This window comes from Centroberyx gerrardi, chromosome 10, assembly GCF_048128805.1.
Source record: "Centroberyx gerrardi isolate f3 chromosome 10, fCenGer3.hap1.cur.20231027, whole genome shotgun sequence".
Lineage (NCBI taxonomy): Eukaryota > Metazoa > Chordata > Actinopteri > Beryciformes > Berycidae > Centroberyx > Centroberyx gerrardi.
Genome location: NC_136006.1, coordinates 18,151,276 through 18,168,622, shown reverse-complemented (window position 1 = coordinate 18,168,622; position 17,347 = coordinate 18,151,276). Strand labels below are relative to the sequence as shown.

General features: G+C 43.8%; 1 protein-coding gene across 1 annotated transcript in view; it reads right to left on the bottom strand.

Moving 5' to 3' along the window:
- The window catches only part of myo16 (myosin XVI), an 82,736-nt gene that overhangs the window by 60,933 nt on the left and 4,456 nt on the right, over window positions 1-17,347 (bottom strand). The window contains exons 2-4 of the mRNA XM_071905248.2: window positions 15,205-15,474; window positions 3,824-3,894; window positions 3,161-3,304 (exon numbers count right to left, since the gene is read on the bottom strand). Of these exons, the coding sequence (XP_071761349.2) occupies window positions 3,161-3,304; window positions 3,824-3,894; window positions 15,205-15,474 (485 nt within the window). The remainder of the gene's footprint in view (window positions 1-3,160; window positions 3,305-3,823; window positions 3,895-15,204; window positions 15,475-17,347) is intronic.

The following is a 17,347-nucleotide window of genomic DNA, read 5'->3' as shown; positions in this document are numbered from 1 at the left end:
TCATTTACAAGCGCTGAAAGTGGGTCAATCCACAACTGTATCCCCACTGGGATTTGAACTGTAAGATGGGAAATAATGTTTTGGAACAGAGCTCGTCTCCCGGGGATCACGTTATCACAAACCTACATCTTCCACAGCGAGAGCTTAGAGATTGAGGGTCAATATCTCATGGGGAACGGCAATATGACTGAGCATCAAATACTAAAACAAAAAAACAGAGCACACACTAAAAATGTAGGGCTCCATCCAAGGTTTTTAAAACAGAGTTCAGTTGAAGTGCACTTGGTGGTGGGTACATGATTTAATCTTCTTTGCATTCTTACAGTACCCACATTCAACAGTTTGTCAGGAAAACAGAAAAAAGAAATGGAAGCTCTCTCTGGGAGACACTGGAGGAGAATCAGGGCAAATCTGCAATTAACTCTAATCACTTACCACATCTTTGCCTGGCTTTCACAAGAAAGGCCAATAAGAAGACATAATTGGCCTGCTTAGAAGAAATCAGATGTGATAACTGTTTAGCGGAGTGTGGCTTTGAATAGAAAGCCAGCTAAAATGTCACACATGGAGATTATGGCTATCGAGAACATCTGGTGAGGCAGCTTTATGCATGTATTAGCCAGGCCTAATTATAACTATCTAATATTGTTTTTGGCTTTGGTCATCTTACGTTGAAACCAATATGAAAAGGGTGAATTCTGTTCCATTGTGTTATTCTATTAACAATCAAACCTTTTCCACCAACGCTTCCTTTAAGGTGTAATTTTTTTCTGGTATCATTCATGAAAAGACTACAAACCCTGTCATGTTTTCATTTGCTAAATGAGAGTCCGCTGAGTCTCTGACCAGAGTCCACCGCTTATATCCTGTTAATCCTGCCAGGGGCATGATGAGGAACATTAAGCAGAGCTGGAGCAAGGAATAGCTTTAGGAGTGGGTTTGGAGATGGGGTCGGGAATGGGAGTGTTTAGAGATGGCTTACTCCCTCTCCCGCTGCTTGCAGGCAGGAGATAAGAGAATTAGCATTGCTGCTGGCCCGGACACAGAGCAACAATGCACCCAGCCCCTCATCAACCCCCTACTTTCCCCACAAGACAAGCTTGGTAACGTCTCTGTCAGCAAAAAAACCCTCCACTTCTCTGTATAGGGACTGGGGACAGGAAATCAAGGACAGAGATGTAGAGGATGAGAGGAGGGGAATGGAGAGAGGAGACGGAGGGGGAGGAAACAATAGATTAGTGCATATTAACAGCAATATTCCTTCCTGTGCCAATCAAAGATAAGACTGCCAGTCAAGCTCTGGCGAGACACCCTGTTCGACTTCTCATTAAAATGTAAACCCAGCACATTCTGAGGGAAAATCTCCCACTTACAGCCATGATAAGGGAGCAGCTTGAGAACAGAGCAGAGTGACTGGGCATTGGCAGGCTCTGTGGTAGAGGAGATGGGTGTCAAAATGAATGAATAGAAGAAAAAGGATATTGCGTCTCTATCGGAAACATGGCTTCACTGAAGCTATTTTTACCCTGGCAAGCAGGCAGTGCCTTGAGCTCCCCTTTCAGAAACCCATCCTCTCCGCTGATAATGCCGGGAAAAGCAGCTCATGTATGTATATTTTGCCCTAAAGAAAAAAAATTCACTCCATGCAGACATGCCCCACTTGGAAAACATGTTATTTTAACTATCCTAGCTTACTTAGCTAGTCACACTCACAGAAGCACGCACAAGCGCACACACACACACACACACACACACACACACACACACACACACACACCAGCAAAAGTATATGCACTCTAATAGATAAGCACTTACTATCAAAGGACATTCAAGCCGTCCTGTTTTGCATTTTACTAGAGGGAAGATGTTTTTTTCATGTTGTTGGAGTAAGCTGGAAAAATGTTTGAACTTTTCACACTGTTGAATCGCACTCCTCGCCCTCTCCTCTTTCTTCACTCCTTCCTACCCTCCTCCCTCCTTCCAACGGGGCTGAGGTCTGTGTGTGTAAATGTGACCTCATTAGCTAGAAACTGGGTCTGTCTTGGCAGTGAATGGGAGACATTTAGTTACTGCCTTCCAGGGAGCAGTATTAAATCTCTCTCTCTCCATCTCTCTTTCACTGTCTCTCTCACTCTCCTTCTCCCTGCAAATATATTGCCTAGCATGCAAGCAGAACGCTCTGGATAAATTGTGTTTGGCATATCTATATCACACCCTGCTGTACTGACTAGGCAGCCTGCATGGATCTCTGCTTCGGGGGAAATTAAATGCACACAAATACACAAACCCACGAACACTCACGCTCACATGAACACACAATCACACAAGCTGACAAACACACATATACACACACACACACACACACACACACGCACGCTCTTTCCCTGGCAGCTCTTCAAACATATCCCCATTCCTCTCGGGAACATCTACTGCCCGCCCCACAGACAGGCAGCCAGCAATCACTCAGGACCCAATCAGCGGAACCGGCCCAGACAGGACTCCCAAGCTCCAGACTCCAGTCAACCCTCTCTGGGTCTAATCAACAGAACCACAGCAGGCCCGGCCCACAGCCCAGCGAGTGACTGGGCTGGATGTGCATGCCCTCCCCTGCAGCTGGCCCTGCTCGCGCTCTGGACCTAATCAGCACAACCGCAGGACTCACTCGGCGCTCCGCAGACGGACCTGACAAGAGCTGGGAGCGCTCTCCACAGAACAGGCTCTCTCTTTGATATCAGGCTAATGCTGAATTTCTGGATATTCTCATTTTCAATGATTCAGCTGGGTTTGTGACAGAATGTGTGAGTCGTGTGATGTGGATGAATACTGTGCACCAGAACCCCGGTAATCCAAAACCCTCGTGAATGGAAGACATTCCACTTAGTGAAAATTTTGGATGACTAAAATGAATACAGTCCCTGGTTCAAAGCTAAATCGAAACGTGAAGCCTGCATGAGAACCCATTCCAAAACACTCTGCACTAATCTAATTTGTAGCTGACATGCTTGGAACTGCAGGGATCAACCAGGAAATTCCAACAACTGCACTCAATATGTGTGTATGTGCATGCCAGTGTCTGTCTGTGTGTGTGTGTGTGTGTGTGTGTGTGTGTGTATAATGATACTCTTTTCCTCCCGTACATGTTTGCATGTGTGTTTCTCACCAGCAGCAGCAGAAGCACCACGTCTGCATGGTCACACACACATGCTACGTGCAGCGCCGTCCACAGGTCCTCGTCCTGCAGGTTGACATTTAGGCCTCGCTCAATCAGAAGCTCCGCCGCAAACACGTTGTCATGGCGAGCACACTGCGGGATGCAAAGACAGTCGTTTTCCTCTGGTAGCTATTTTATTACACAGCTTGCTGATTGTTTTTACACAATTTCATTTTCCCCAGGCGTTGCTTAGCACAAACAGTGTAGATCTGTGGTTCAGTGAGCATGACATAATAATTGAATGTATGAGAAAAATATACTGTATAGCTCCTGTGATTAAATTCTTATATTGCCATGGGGGTAACTTGTGCAAGAATGTGCAAGAACTACGAATGTAATGCTGATGATACATGCATGTAAAAAAATCAATAGTGGCCTGTTACAGACGCACCGCCATGTTGGAGACTATAACATTAATGACTCTTCCTTCCTGTTCCTTCTTGCCCTTTTATAATACAGTTTGAACACCCTTCCAATGCAAAAGAAATAGGCATTTTCTTGCCAATATCTTGCCAATATTCCAGCACTGTGGCATTTCATTGATTGTGCATTTGTGCATATGTGCATATGTGTGTGTGTGTGTGTGTGTGTGTTTGTGTGTGTGTGTCTTACCAAGTGTAGCAAGGATCCTCCAGAGGAAATGGGAGTGTTGGGGTCCGCTCCCTCCTTCAGGAGACGCAGCACTGCAACACAACACAAGAAGTCACACATGGCTGTAATTTACCCCCATCCATATGTTAACACCTGCTGTATGTGAGGACAGATAGGGTGCTTAGGGCATGTACAGAAGGCATGCACACACACACACAGCCTTTGATCTCTGCCACTCAGTATTAAACCCACTATTGCGGTGTGTCCTCTGAGTGCCCTTGAAGAGTCAATGTGGATCAGTGTAAGTGTGTGTGTGCAGTGTGCATGTATGTGTGCATGTATGTATGTATGTGTGTGTGTGTGTGTGTGTGTCTGTGTGTGTGTGTGTGTTGCAGTGGCAGGTCTGAAAGCCCGTGGGTTACACACGTTCCACTCAGTTCACATCACATCAGCCCCAGTCAGCTGCACAACCCACTCACACACTGACACAGATCTGCTGAAGAAAACACAAACCATTACAGAGAAGGAGACTCAGTCAGCCATATACAGATGAGGACAGATAGTTGTAGGCTACATGAGGTCACTGTTATATTCAGATACAAGTATCTTATTATACCAATAAAACTATTTATTTAAAATCTGTAATGTATCCAAAATGAATAATGGGAAAGAGAGAGAGAGAGAGAGAGAGAGAGAGAGAGAGGGCACTGGAGTGTGTGAAAGAGAGTGATAGTGAGAGATAAATAGAGCGAGATGGACAGACGAGGGAGGACGAGCAGAGTGGTTTGGATATACAGTATATGTGATCTCGCTGACACTGACAGCACTAGATGGATAGTGAGTAAACCCAGGAAGGGTTTATGCCAGCAAAACAGCCACCACTGTCACGCAAACCCAAGATAAACACACACACACACACACACACACACACACACACACACATTGGAGTCTTTGAGCAAAGACAACGGCTCCAAAGACAGTAACCGTGGTAATTACCATGGTGATAATTTCATCTCGTGAATCCTGTTGATGACCCCCATGAGGTCATTTGACTTAAGTGGTCATTATCTAGATAGACGTGTTTAATGACCCCACCCAACACACACACACACGCACACACTTGCTACACTTGGTAAGACACACACACACACACACACACACACACACACACACACACACACACACATGCATAGGGCAGCTGGAATGGCATGTTTTCTTAGTCCTGCACTTGTCTGTTCATACAACAAATAATATTAACAACAAATATACTTGAATAGCACTTTTCTTAACAAAGTGACGTGAAGTGTATATACTATACTAGCCACCAACATGATCAGCAGTGTTAGCATTAGCTCTCTAATGTCACTGGTTAACCATCATTAACAAGCTACAGTAGCTGTTAGACTGATTCATTCATTTCCCTACAGGTCAAATATCAAACTCTCTCCTTTTACCTGAAGCCACAACTCTTTAATCATCCATGGGCACACGAGCATGAGCATAAATGTGTGTATATACATATAGGTATGCACTCATCTCACTCACTCACGCACTCACTCACACATACACACACACACACACACACACACACACTTTCCCATTCTTGTAATGGCCCTCAGTACTTAATGGCCTTTAAATGGTTGAGGAGAAACAAACCGGCCAACCTCAGAGTCAGTCAACACAATTATCTCTCTACTTCACAACATACAGAAGGAGCAAACCAGCAATTAGGGCTCATCTAGAGCTAAACTAGCTACCAGGGAATAGATAATGCACTCATTTTCCTGTCTATCCAACACAATATCTTATGGCTGCTCAATTAGTGAATGTGAATCAGCGATTTTTAAGGAGGCAAGTATCATCATTATAAGTATCATCAGATTTGCCACTAGATGAAACTGCAGTAAACAGTAACAGATTTAGAGTTTGAGGAGTCAAATCCTTCCACGCAGTAGTCAGCAGTCAGGACTCAGGACGGTCTCTGGTCTGTAAGGCCTCCCATCTGTTAGCCCTCGTTACTGCCTCTTTGATGGAGACAGAACAACTTGCCTGTGTTTTATGGGACATTATTGAGCGTGTCTAAAGAGAGGTCAAGGGTCAAGAGCAACTTATTGACCCTCAGGGCAATAAAAAACAAAGACGTGTGCCTGGCAGTATGGCCAGAAGTAATCAATAGCACTGTTGTACTATTGGCGGATGCGTCACTCACCACCATGTTTCCAGTCTCAGTATCAGGCACATGTATCAACAAGGTCCTTGCATAAATGGTGAATGTATCAGCAACATCAGGTATACATTGTCAATTATTTTCTTTGAAGATTAGTGTACATTAACTGTGTACATGTAATGTACGTAGCTTGACAATGTAAATCAGTTCTTCCAATAATTTCAAATCGTGACAAGCCAATTCCAGAACGGAACCAATTGGCAGCCATCTTGTCTTGGTACAGGTCTAAAAAAGCTGCTGGAGTTGAATCTTAATTGCAAAGCAGTGTTTTAAACGTGTCAGCCAAACAATCTGATTGGTCAAAGACATGACACATTCCTGCTGTAATGTTAAATCAATAAAGCAAGGATAGGCTGCTACTCTGGTGGTCACAAGGGGGCTAGTTAGCTCAGTGGTGCCTTGTACCTTTTGCATCACCGTTGTAAACATAATCTAAATCAAGAATACCATCCCAGGTAGAATCTGTACAGCATAATCTGTTTTCATATTAAGCTTTCAGTAACTATTGCAGTGTTTACAACTACATTTTAGGCAATTGACTGAGGCTCTGGGTGTTGTAGGGATCAAACATGTTTCCTTTTGGTAATGGGAGAAGTAGCACATGTGCTGATGTCTCTCAGAGACATTTCATTAAGTCCTTGTTGAACGTCCATGTCTGAAGTGCCTGTAGTAGAAGCCTTTATAGGCCACCTGATGTTCATTTGTAGTTTCACTGGAAGATTGTTTTTTCCATTTCACATTTCTCTACACTTCAAATTGCTTGTGGGGTTTTGCTGGAAGAAGATTCAATTAAAGTTCCCTGGTTTCCTGTTAATCCAAGTCATGTCATTTTACAACATTAGATTGTTTGATTTAGGTTTTGCATGTTGTTTGTTGGACCTCTTAAGTGGGCTTAATCCTTTGTAGAGGAAGCAACATTAGAGTAAAAGGCCTTTGTAAAGTGTATGTTAGGGTAACATTAAGTTGTTAAGATATACTTGTGAAGTATTAATGGATTTGATTTTAATACATTATTTGGCAAGACACTTACAGCTAGCAACTATGTAAATAGCACCAAGCTAGTTTTCACTTGCTGTTATAACAGCCCTTTGTAAAAAGATTTCCTAGTTGGCCTATATCAACTGCTGTCAAATGGCAACTTTGTTGCAACTAGACTAAAAGCGACTAGTAACAAATCTAGCAACTTTTTCCAACCATAGGGAACAATGTTAATGTGTTGACTTCCAAAGCATTTGGCAACAAATTTGTATGGCTGATGCCGATTTGCACTACTTGCTTGTCTAATCCAAAGAGATCATACGATCACAGCATGCAATCAGAGCAGGGGCTGTAGCAAATACTGTATACTGATATGCAAAGTAGCGTATGATATCATCTGGTGACTTCTAGTGACTCTTTGAGCAGCCAATAGCTACTTTCCTTGGAAGAGAGTTGGCAACACTGCCCATATCTCACTCACACAGACAGACCTGATGGCACAGTTCTTGGCTTGCCCCTGGTTATATGACTTGTTGATCAAGATAAGACTTCTGAAAAGTTTTGAAAATTGAAAATTGGTTGAACAGTAGACTTATTACCCAAAGTCAAATGACTGCCATTAAACTTACAATTGCATTTTATTCAGTGGTAAACTAGAAAAAGTAATATTGCTCAAGAAAATACATGAAGGGCTGAAAGAAAGCATCTAAATTAGGCATTACATTTAATGTGTTTGATAATGTTTCTCTCCTTGTTCTAGCGAAAGTAAGAACTATGCTGCTGAGGAAGCAATACTGATTTACCTATAGGTTTGTCCCACAGCAACAGTGGTAATTTTCTCTCTATGATACATCACTAAATTGTCAGTAGGTGTTTGATTATAGTGGTGGTTGATCTCAATCTTGCGACTGTGTGTGTGTGTGTTTGTTAGCTCTTTATCAGGAGGGAAGGGGAGAGTGGGCGAGAAGCACAGTCGGCTGTCATTTTGTGGAAAATTGCGAAACAGCTGTCAGACATATGTGGAGTTTCCATGGCAACCAGATAGGAGCTGGTAGAGAGAGTAGGAAGGATAGAGAGAGAGAGAGAGAGAGAGAGAAGCAAGACAAGCAAGGGTAGATTGAGGGACTAGACTTCATCAAGAACCAAGGACTTCCTAACTAGATGCCCACTCCGTCCCCCACCCTAAAACACTTCACCAGCCCCCCCAGTCCTGAAACAATGACATCATTCCCTTCACAACACATTACAGCTTGTCAAAAGATGACCACATAATATTACCCAAGGCCCGTATCCACAGCCAAACTGCAGCCAGAGAGAAACACCAAAAACCATGTTACAAAACAGTCTATTACCAAACTCTCAGACTCCTGATGACTCAAACTGTTGGCCTCCAAACCTAAGCTTTGATTCAGACATGGAGAGTTAATACCTGAAAAAGCCACTTCAGGGTCTCTTGCATAAGGAGATAATTACCGAGTGCACTTGACAGTTACACCAAAAACATTAGCGCTATTTCACTGCTGAACAAAGACACAAATATTTCTTTCCTACACTAAGAGACGATCTCATTACCTTTCAAATCGAAACATGCAAGTGACATGAGGACATTGTTTTTACATTACAGTCTTTTCTCTTCTTCTTCTTCTTCTTCTTCATTTTGCACTTTAACTACTGCATTTACGTTCACTGTTGCACTGAAGTTGCTGAACTTGAACAAAGTAGATATAATATAATGCACACACTGAATGGGCACATCAGTGCAAGATCCAATGTACTTTTCTTCAACCATCCCATTTCGCTTCTCCACCTCTCCTTCATCTCAGTGGATCATTATATTCCTCGACTTTGATCAAATCCCTATAATGCATTTTCCATAATATGACACTTACAGGAGTATTGTCATTTTCTTCATCCAGCTACAAGCCACATTCTTCCCCGTATAAAGCATTATTCCCCAACGGCCCAATATGAGATTCTGTTCAAATCCCTTACCCTTGTAAATGCTTCTGTCTCTTGGGTCCTTATCACACATTCATAGTCACAAGAGATACCATCTCACCTCACTGCCCCATGTTTCTGAAATGAGCTTTGAATTTTTCTCCTTTGTTTCTATCCTTGAAGAACAAAAGGACCTGTACTGGTCTCCAATAATACCAAACTCTGAATGCTGATTACCATATGATGTGTTCTGTAAGATGGAAGATGACTTCTCATGCCCCCTTCTCCAGAGAGGAAGGGATTTGGTGTATTTCAGGTATAACACTCTCTCATGCATTTGCAGTAGAGTATTCATGCATTGGTTTGCCATTTGTACTGTAGAATGTCACAGAGAGCATCTGCCATGCTATTTGAAGGAACCAAGGTAAGGACTAACCTGTGAATTCCCTCCAGAAAAGCTCATTCACCACTTTTCACTATAGTTGATGACATATCAACACGAAAATGAAGGGGTTTCATTCCAAATACTGTATATCTATTTTGGAAATAAATTGCAGAGAAATTCAGTTTTGAAGAAAATATTCTATCCTCCAAAACACAACTATTTTGTAAGCAAAGGTCGTATGATGAATCATAACATAATTAGTAACCCATAATGTGTTTTACTTTCATGCCATCATTAAGTAAGAGAGTGGATATCTGATTTTTAGAATGAAACTCTTGAAATACACTCCTTATTCTGATGTTTTGCTGATGACTACTTGAGTAGTCTCCTCAAGTTATCCAGCCCAAGGACTGAGGAACAACTTGTAATTGTTCATTTGTGATCAGTAGTGGAGAAAAGACTCCAAGGACTGCGGACAAGTGGATGTGTTTTAATCCACTTTCTGGGCCAGCCAGATTTGGGGAATCAGCGTCATTACACACTTCTCTTTAAAATTCCCCTGGGTGTCTTAATCTTAATTGGAAAACTCAAACATAGACAGAAAATATCTAAATTGAATTTCAACTTAAAATTGAGCACTGTGGACCTCTGAGAGAAAATGAGTTCACAAATGTACTTTTGTTCTTTATTGCTCTTACATCCTCTGCTCCTTCTTATATTAACCCATAAAGTCTAAAGGAAGTATAATGACTCACTAATCAATGCAAACCAAAGAAGGCTTTAATGCAGAAACATTAAAGCTTAACAGTAGAAATCCACACTGCCAATGAAAATGATTTTCAATATGCTGCATGATGATGCAGTCAACATAAAGAGCTCCCTACTGTATCAGAGCGAGTGATGTAAGGTTCTAAATTGGGTTCCAGTAGAAAGCTATCATGACATCTTCCTCCACCACCTGCCTGGGTCTAGGCCCCGTTCTGTCAAAAAACACGACAGGTGTCTGACACGCCTTTAATCCCAGCATGCTCTGTTGCAGAGAAATATCACTGTCTTCTTCTCCCTATCCCCCTGTTTCTCCTTCTCTCCTCTCACCCGTCTCTCTCTCTCCCTCTCTCTGTCTGGTTTGTGTTTTATCATCTGGGGGGATTTGGCCAGGTGTCGCAGTGTGACATGTTTTCTCCACCGCAAAGCGCCCCTGGCTGCTGGATCGATGTGGGGCAGAGACGGCCAGCTCTGTTCCCTGACTGATAAATGAAAGACAGCTAAATGTCCGGAGGGTCCACTCCTACAGGACATCACCACTACTCTGCAGCAGCCGTTTGATGTCCAACAAACACCTAATGCTTTGTCTCACAACCACAACAGGTGTCCTCTGATGAGCCAATGTCGATACACGCTGGGATACCATTTACTTAGAAAAACATATGTCACACAATACAAGGGGGAGCAACCGTTTAGCATGTGCGTGAGTATCTCATCCGTAGTATGATTCAATTTTCCACAATCTTGTAAGTGAATTATGTCTAAGACAGAAAACCACGCATGAGAGTGGAGGCTATTACTAGGCTATTATAACTTCTTCTGCCTTCACTACAGAGAACTGATTAGAGCCTGTGAGTCTTTGTGGTGAGCCTGCAGCCTGGATCTATACGCGCTGATCAATAAGGGTGGGTGGAAATTCAGAGGAGTGTGTGTGTGTGTGTGTGTGTATGTGGGGAGGGAGGGTTTTCTCCTATACAGATAGGGGCCGACATCTCAACCAGTCCCACATGTAATTACACTCCTCTAAAGTGTCAGGATGTCTCAGTCTCCTGATGTGATTAGTGTGATGCATGAACACGCATGCATGCACGCACACAGACACACACACACATCATATTGCTAAAGCTAAGCTAGTATGGCATTTTTTTGGTTTACGATGAACTCTCTGTTTATCAATGTTAAAAGTGATAGATATGAGATTCAGACCCAGCCGTCCAGCAAACTTGGAGCAGGTAGATGTTCAGTGTCTTGCTCAAGGATACTTGGTCAGGGATGGACACATTGGACCTTGCGGGGAACTAACCAGTAAAATCTGGGTTACAAGATGGGCTCATACAGGTGGTATGACATGATAATACTACATGATAATAATGGTGATGTGATGATAGTGATAATAGTTGACTTTAGAGCATTTTGCGAACCTGTTTAGATAAGCGTTTAATGCTGGCCTTACACTAGAGACGATATTTGAAGCGACTTCACAATTCTTGGCTCAAAAGGTTTGTGATGTCAACAATGCAATTTCTAACGCTACACTGTCAACAGCCAATAGGTGCGCTATCTTTGGCTGACATCCGCACTTGTAGTGACAGGTGACAAGGCTCTACAGACAGACAGAGGAGTAAACATGGCGATGCCAAGTCCCGGCAAGTCCCGGTTCCATTGGACTGGAGGACAAAACTGGTGGAGCTGTGGAGAGAACGAGAGTTTATCTCTCTCTCTGCGTGTTGTGCATGTGTGCTTTGTTGTATGTGGGTGTGTGTATGTAGATGGTGGAGGAGGGGGATGTTGTAGCTTCATTCACATTCAAACATCATAGTCCTTTATCAGTGTTTTGAGCCTGTATAATCCTTCACATGCACTGAAAACCTGCATGATGCAAGCAAGGAACTACTACCAAATCTCTGCAAAATCCTGCTGGAGTCTTTTAATATGTGATGCTGCATGATTCTCAGTCTAAACAGAATCTTAAACTAGACTAAAAACTCATAACTTGAGACAGATTGTTGTTAAATGTGAGAATGTGTCAGACTAAATGTCTTCTAATGTATGGTAGGCATAAGATAAGAAGATAATAAGATAATTGTTGGTCATAGCACAATATTCAAATGGACTCAAAACCATCACTCAAATTGTGTTTGCCAGGAACCAGCACCTCAGTGAGAACCACAGAACCCTGGATGCAATATTCCATACCATTATCCTGTTGTAAGGGAAGACATGATGGGAATTGATTGTGGGTTCCATGGCTCTCAAGGGCAACAGCTGCTGCTGTTCCACTTGTGTCTCGCTTTGATGAAGTTAAGAGATGAGTTTGGGAAAAGCAATTTCACCAAATGTCACAACGCAAGTGAGCCACATGTTTACATATGACAGATAGGAACGGAGAAGGGAGATGAGGTATGGTGCGTGTCTCTCTTTCTATAGGGTTCTATTGGTATTCTTCCACCTTAACCCTTTCATTTCCTCCCTGACCCGCTGCTTCTTTCACACCGCTTTTCAATTTCTTTAGCTTTCAGGTTTTCCATCTTCTCACCTCTTTCAACGCCTCCTCGTTTCTCCATCCTGTTTCTCTTTATTTCCTTCTCCTCAATCTGATTTCCTGCCCACGACAACCGATAAGAGAGAAAATACTTGTGTGCATGAGCGTGTGTGTGTGTGTGTGTATGTGATATCTCTGATTACCTGGCTGCCTCGTCAGCAGAGTGAATTTCTACTTTATCTCTGAATCAGATCCTGGAGCCGGCTCCCGAAAAAAAGGCTTTAATTAGGACATACTGAGAAAGGCTTCCTCTATCTCTCTCTCTCTCTCACACACAAACTTTGCTTCTCTCTTTCCTTCTCTTGCTGTCTCTTTCTTTCTCTCCTGCCATCTGTCTCTTTCTCTCTGCCTCTGTGCTCTCTCTTTCTCTCTCTCTCTCTGTATATATATATATATATATATATATATATATATATATATACATACAAGCACGCTGTTCTTAAAAACAATAATGAGTTACCAAGATAAAATGTCTTTTCAATCTATTTTTTCAGTAATCATTACCATCTGAGGGCCATGATGCTGAAAATTGAAAAGAAAACTAATTAATTGAAGATCAAGATGAGAAGAATGCATGCAGTTAATTTGAGATAACAGCAATTTTAAACCTATCAGTGTCCATCAGCTAAGAGGCGTTCATCTTTGTTGGCCCCATACGCTGTTTGGACACAGTCTATCACTCCCATTTCATGGTTTCACACTTCAAGGGAGATCCACGAGCTATAGGCTTAATGAGACAAATGAGAGCAGAAAATAATCAACAATTCATCAAGCAGAGTTTTTCTGCTGATCATATCTGATATAGAGAAGCTGATTGCATCATTTATAACACAGCAGGGATCCCTGGGGAGAGGAATGAGCACTCAAACATCCTCCTCTGTTTTCAGGATTTCCGTTGAGGCCAGTTTTCCAGGCAAGAGATTTGGTTAGCTTGGCAAAGCCAACGAGGCAACCACAAATCCAAATCCCTCTCCCCCAATTACTCCATTACCCCTCTCCACCAGATTAACCCCTAGGCCTTCACTGCAACGAGCACGTTTACACATTTCCTCTGCGCTTATAATGATTCTGTGGTGGGGTAAAAAAAAAAATCCAGAAATGTTCCCACATTACTCTCGGGAGGGTACAAGCCTGAGGCAAACATTTTCACTCCGTACAAATGGAGAGGGGAGCGGGCTCAAGACAGCAACATGGTGTGAGAAACTGTGCACTGTAATTTCACAGCACCGCAGTAACACTAAGGGATGCTCAAACAACCGCTGTCAGGAAGTAGCACATGCTGATCTATCCAACCTAGCATTACTTCAAAGTGGCGAAGATGGACCCACGTGCCCTCGGTGAGGGATACACTCTACGAGGCAGTCAGACGAAAAAGACAAGCCAACACGAGGTTAATAGATCATAAAGCTTTCCAACAGTACCTTGACACAGTGAGACTGTCAGCAGGGAATTCATCCTTCGTAGCAGTCTACTGTGTCTGAGTCTGCTATTTTGTTTGGTCTAGCTCCAGGTTTTGCGTTGCGCACCGCTGAATGGTCAGTAGGCTTTCCCATTGCAAAAGCCAATGGTAGCCTGGTGCCAGTGTGGTGCCAGTCCGGTGCCATGGTGGAGCCTGGGTGGTAATTGGGCATTAGGCGGAGGGGTAGCAGAGCTGATTCATGCCCAGCCAAGGAACCCTGGTTTCAGTCTGGCAGTTGCAATGGCACACCAGCTGCTCCCAAAACCCCCAGCTGAACCTCATTGGCAGCTAGGGAGCAGAGATTAGCAAAGTGACCTGCAATGTCTGCTGGTAGGGTGACACAGATACACTTGGACAGCTGGGTAAACGACTGGCAAGTGCATAGGTGAGACGAGAGACGGTGGACTTGGGGGAAGATCAATGGCCCTTCAGAGTAGAACTTGAAGTCCTCTATGTCCTGTGAGCTCATTGACTATCTGATCTCATGAAAAAACAGTTTGAGGGTGTCTTTATCGGGAGCCAGGCTGTGGCCCTGCTCAGATCCCGGCCCGAGGGCAGATATGATTCACTGTCTGCCTGAGAAAAGCTCTCTCAGTCCTTCTGGAAGAGCCACCACTGAATCCCTAATGAAGAGTCACTCTTTGGAATGGAATCTGACAATGGACAAGAGTACAAACATGCACACACATACACTGACAGACACAGAGACATTCTCAGACATAGATATGGACACAGACACAGACACAGACACACACACAATTTTCTCCATGCTCACCATCTCTCCTGAGAACAGTTGCAATAACTCAACCGTCACAAAGGCAGAAATAGACGGCCCTTCATGTCTCTTTTTCATTGCATTACTTCTGTCTCTTAACTGTTCAATCTCTCTCTGAATACCAGCTTTTGACTTCTGTATGTGTGTGTGTGTGTGTGTATGTGTGTGTGTGTGATTGCGTATGTGAGCATGCTCATCCTGACTGACCTATAATCAGTGTGAAGAATGATACTGCAAACCAAATTGTCAGTCCTGAACCTCACCAGATCAATTTCTCCTTTGACATCTGTTTATCAGATATGCACATACCCATACACCCACACACACGCACACCTTCTTTGTCGTCATGGCGAATGATGGCGTCCTGTATGACATTAGCGAGGCTGAAGCGGATGCGGTGCTTCTTGCGGTGGCTGGGCAGCGCTCGGGCCTTGACTCCACCCTGCTGGCGCTGGAGGCTCTTCTCTCTCTCGTAGTACGCTCTTATTTGGTCGCAGCGCATCCTCCTGACCAGCCGCTGGCGCTGGCCAATGGGGAGAGACTCCAGCAGACACTGGTCTATCTCCATGTTCTGACGAAAGACGTTACATAGCTGGAAACAACCTGGAGGCACAGGGAGAGAGGAGGATTTAAGGGTTAAAGATATGGAATTGATATTTAGTCTGCTCACATATTATTATACACATCGTATAATTTTGTTTTTTGTTTTGTTTTGTTGCCATATCTGTTCCTATTGAAGGTCTGGTGGCAAATTGTCCATGTGTTGGTAAGAGTGAGAGAGAGAAACAGATTCGCTTATACAAGAGAAGCCACTGCGGACCATAGTGCTTATTCTAATACTGTTTGATACTCAGCTGGCAAAACGAGGCTCAGATGATAAAGCACACTAGCGCTGTCAGCTTCACCTCCAGGCAGGACTCTGTGTGTGTGTGTGTGTGTGTGTGTGTGTGTATACATGGGCTTCCTTTTGTGTAAGTGCCGTGCATGTGTGTTTGTGTGGCCGTGTGTGGGTGCATGTTTGCCCAACTGTGTGTGTGTGTGTGTGTATGTGTAAGCATTTAGCATTTGGCATATTTACAGTGAAGTATATTTGCTGTGTCTGTTTAACCCCGGGGCGAGTTGAGGAAAGCGTCGGTGTGTTTTGTGTGTTGTCTCCCCCGTCCCAACAGTGCGCAGTGATTCTCCTGACTCTGCATAATAGCTCTGCCTCTCAGTGGAACTCAGCCAAACAGATCTCATTGCTAAGCAGCAGCCAACCTTATTACGGTCTGCTGGGGTGGTTAGCGACTCCTTCTGCAGTCGTGGGCCCAGGCTGAGACTCATTGAGTGTGCTCAGGTAAAAAAAAAAAATCCACACCCACATTAGGAAAAAACAACGTATTACACAAGGTACGTTTTGGAAAAAAAGGTTTTTAATCAGAGCCAGAGCTTCGAGGCAGTTTGTGTGTATGTGTGCGTGTTCTGCAATGAGTGTGCAGTGCAAGACGACAGCGATTATTTGACTAATTCAGGTCACAGCTAGCCCACAGGAGAGGGAAAAGGAGGGCTGGAGAGGATGCCTTTGCAGATAAATAAGACACAGTGTCTTTTTTTTGCTTCTCTTTCTGACTCACCCGCTCCTCCCCCTCCTCGGCCCTCCTGTCTCCTTCTCACATGTACTCTTTTATCAAACTCAACTCTGTCGTTCCCTTGTTTCCACCTCGTCTTGTCCTCTTTTGACCATTCTGTCTTTTATTTCTCCTCTCCCCTCAGCATTCCCGTCTCTCCCTTGATCTGCCTGAAAGGATGCTCTCCATCTTTCTCGGTCTCTCTCTCTCTCTCTCAGTGGCTCTCTATGTCTGCCTCCTATCTCCTCTCCCTCTGTGTGTTGCGGGTGACTCAGCACAGCGCTATATCAGTCTGCTAGTCAGTGGGACGCCTTTGAAGTCCCACAGCTTCTTCCCCCATCACCCTCACCCCTCTCTTTCTCTCTCTCCCTGTAATACTTTCTCAAGAAGAAGTAACTTGCGCTCTGTTTGTCGTGCAGACATGGAGATGAGAGCGCTTGTGCGCCTGTGTCGCCCTTTAATCTCTTTGCATACCCAGAGAACGAAACGCAAAACTCTTTGAACAGCGCTCACAACCCCACAGTGAAAAACAAACAAAAAAGAAAAAACACCATAAAAGCACACACACACGTGCTTTTCAACAGTCCTCCAACAGACATGGCTGTGCTGTTGCTGTTGATGTATCGTGTCCACTTTAAATATAGCCGTTTCCCATCTGCAGGGGCCAATGTGTGTTTTGACTAGATCCTTATCGGGTAGAAACAAAGCCGTGCTGCGGGCTGATGAATGAAGCTGCTGTGTCTCTACGTGCTTTTTGCGTTCGATAGGCATCTACACATTCATTCAAACACCTGCCCCTCCTCCACCCCCACCCCTCCACCCCCTGCACAATACACCAGTGCCATCTGCTTGGCTTGCACATGTAAAAA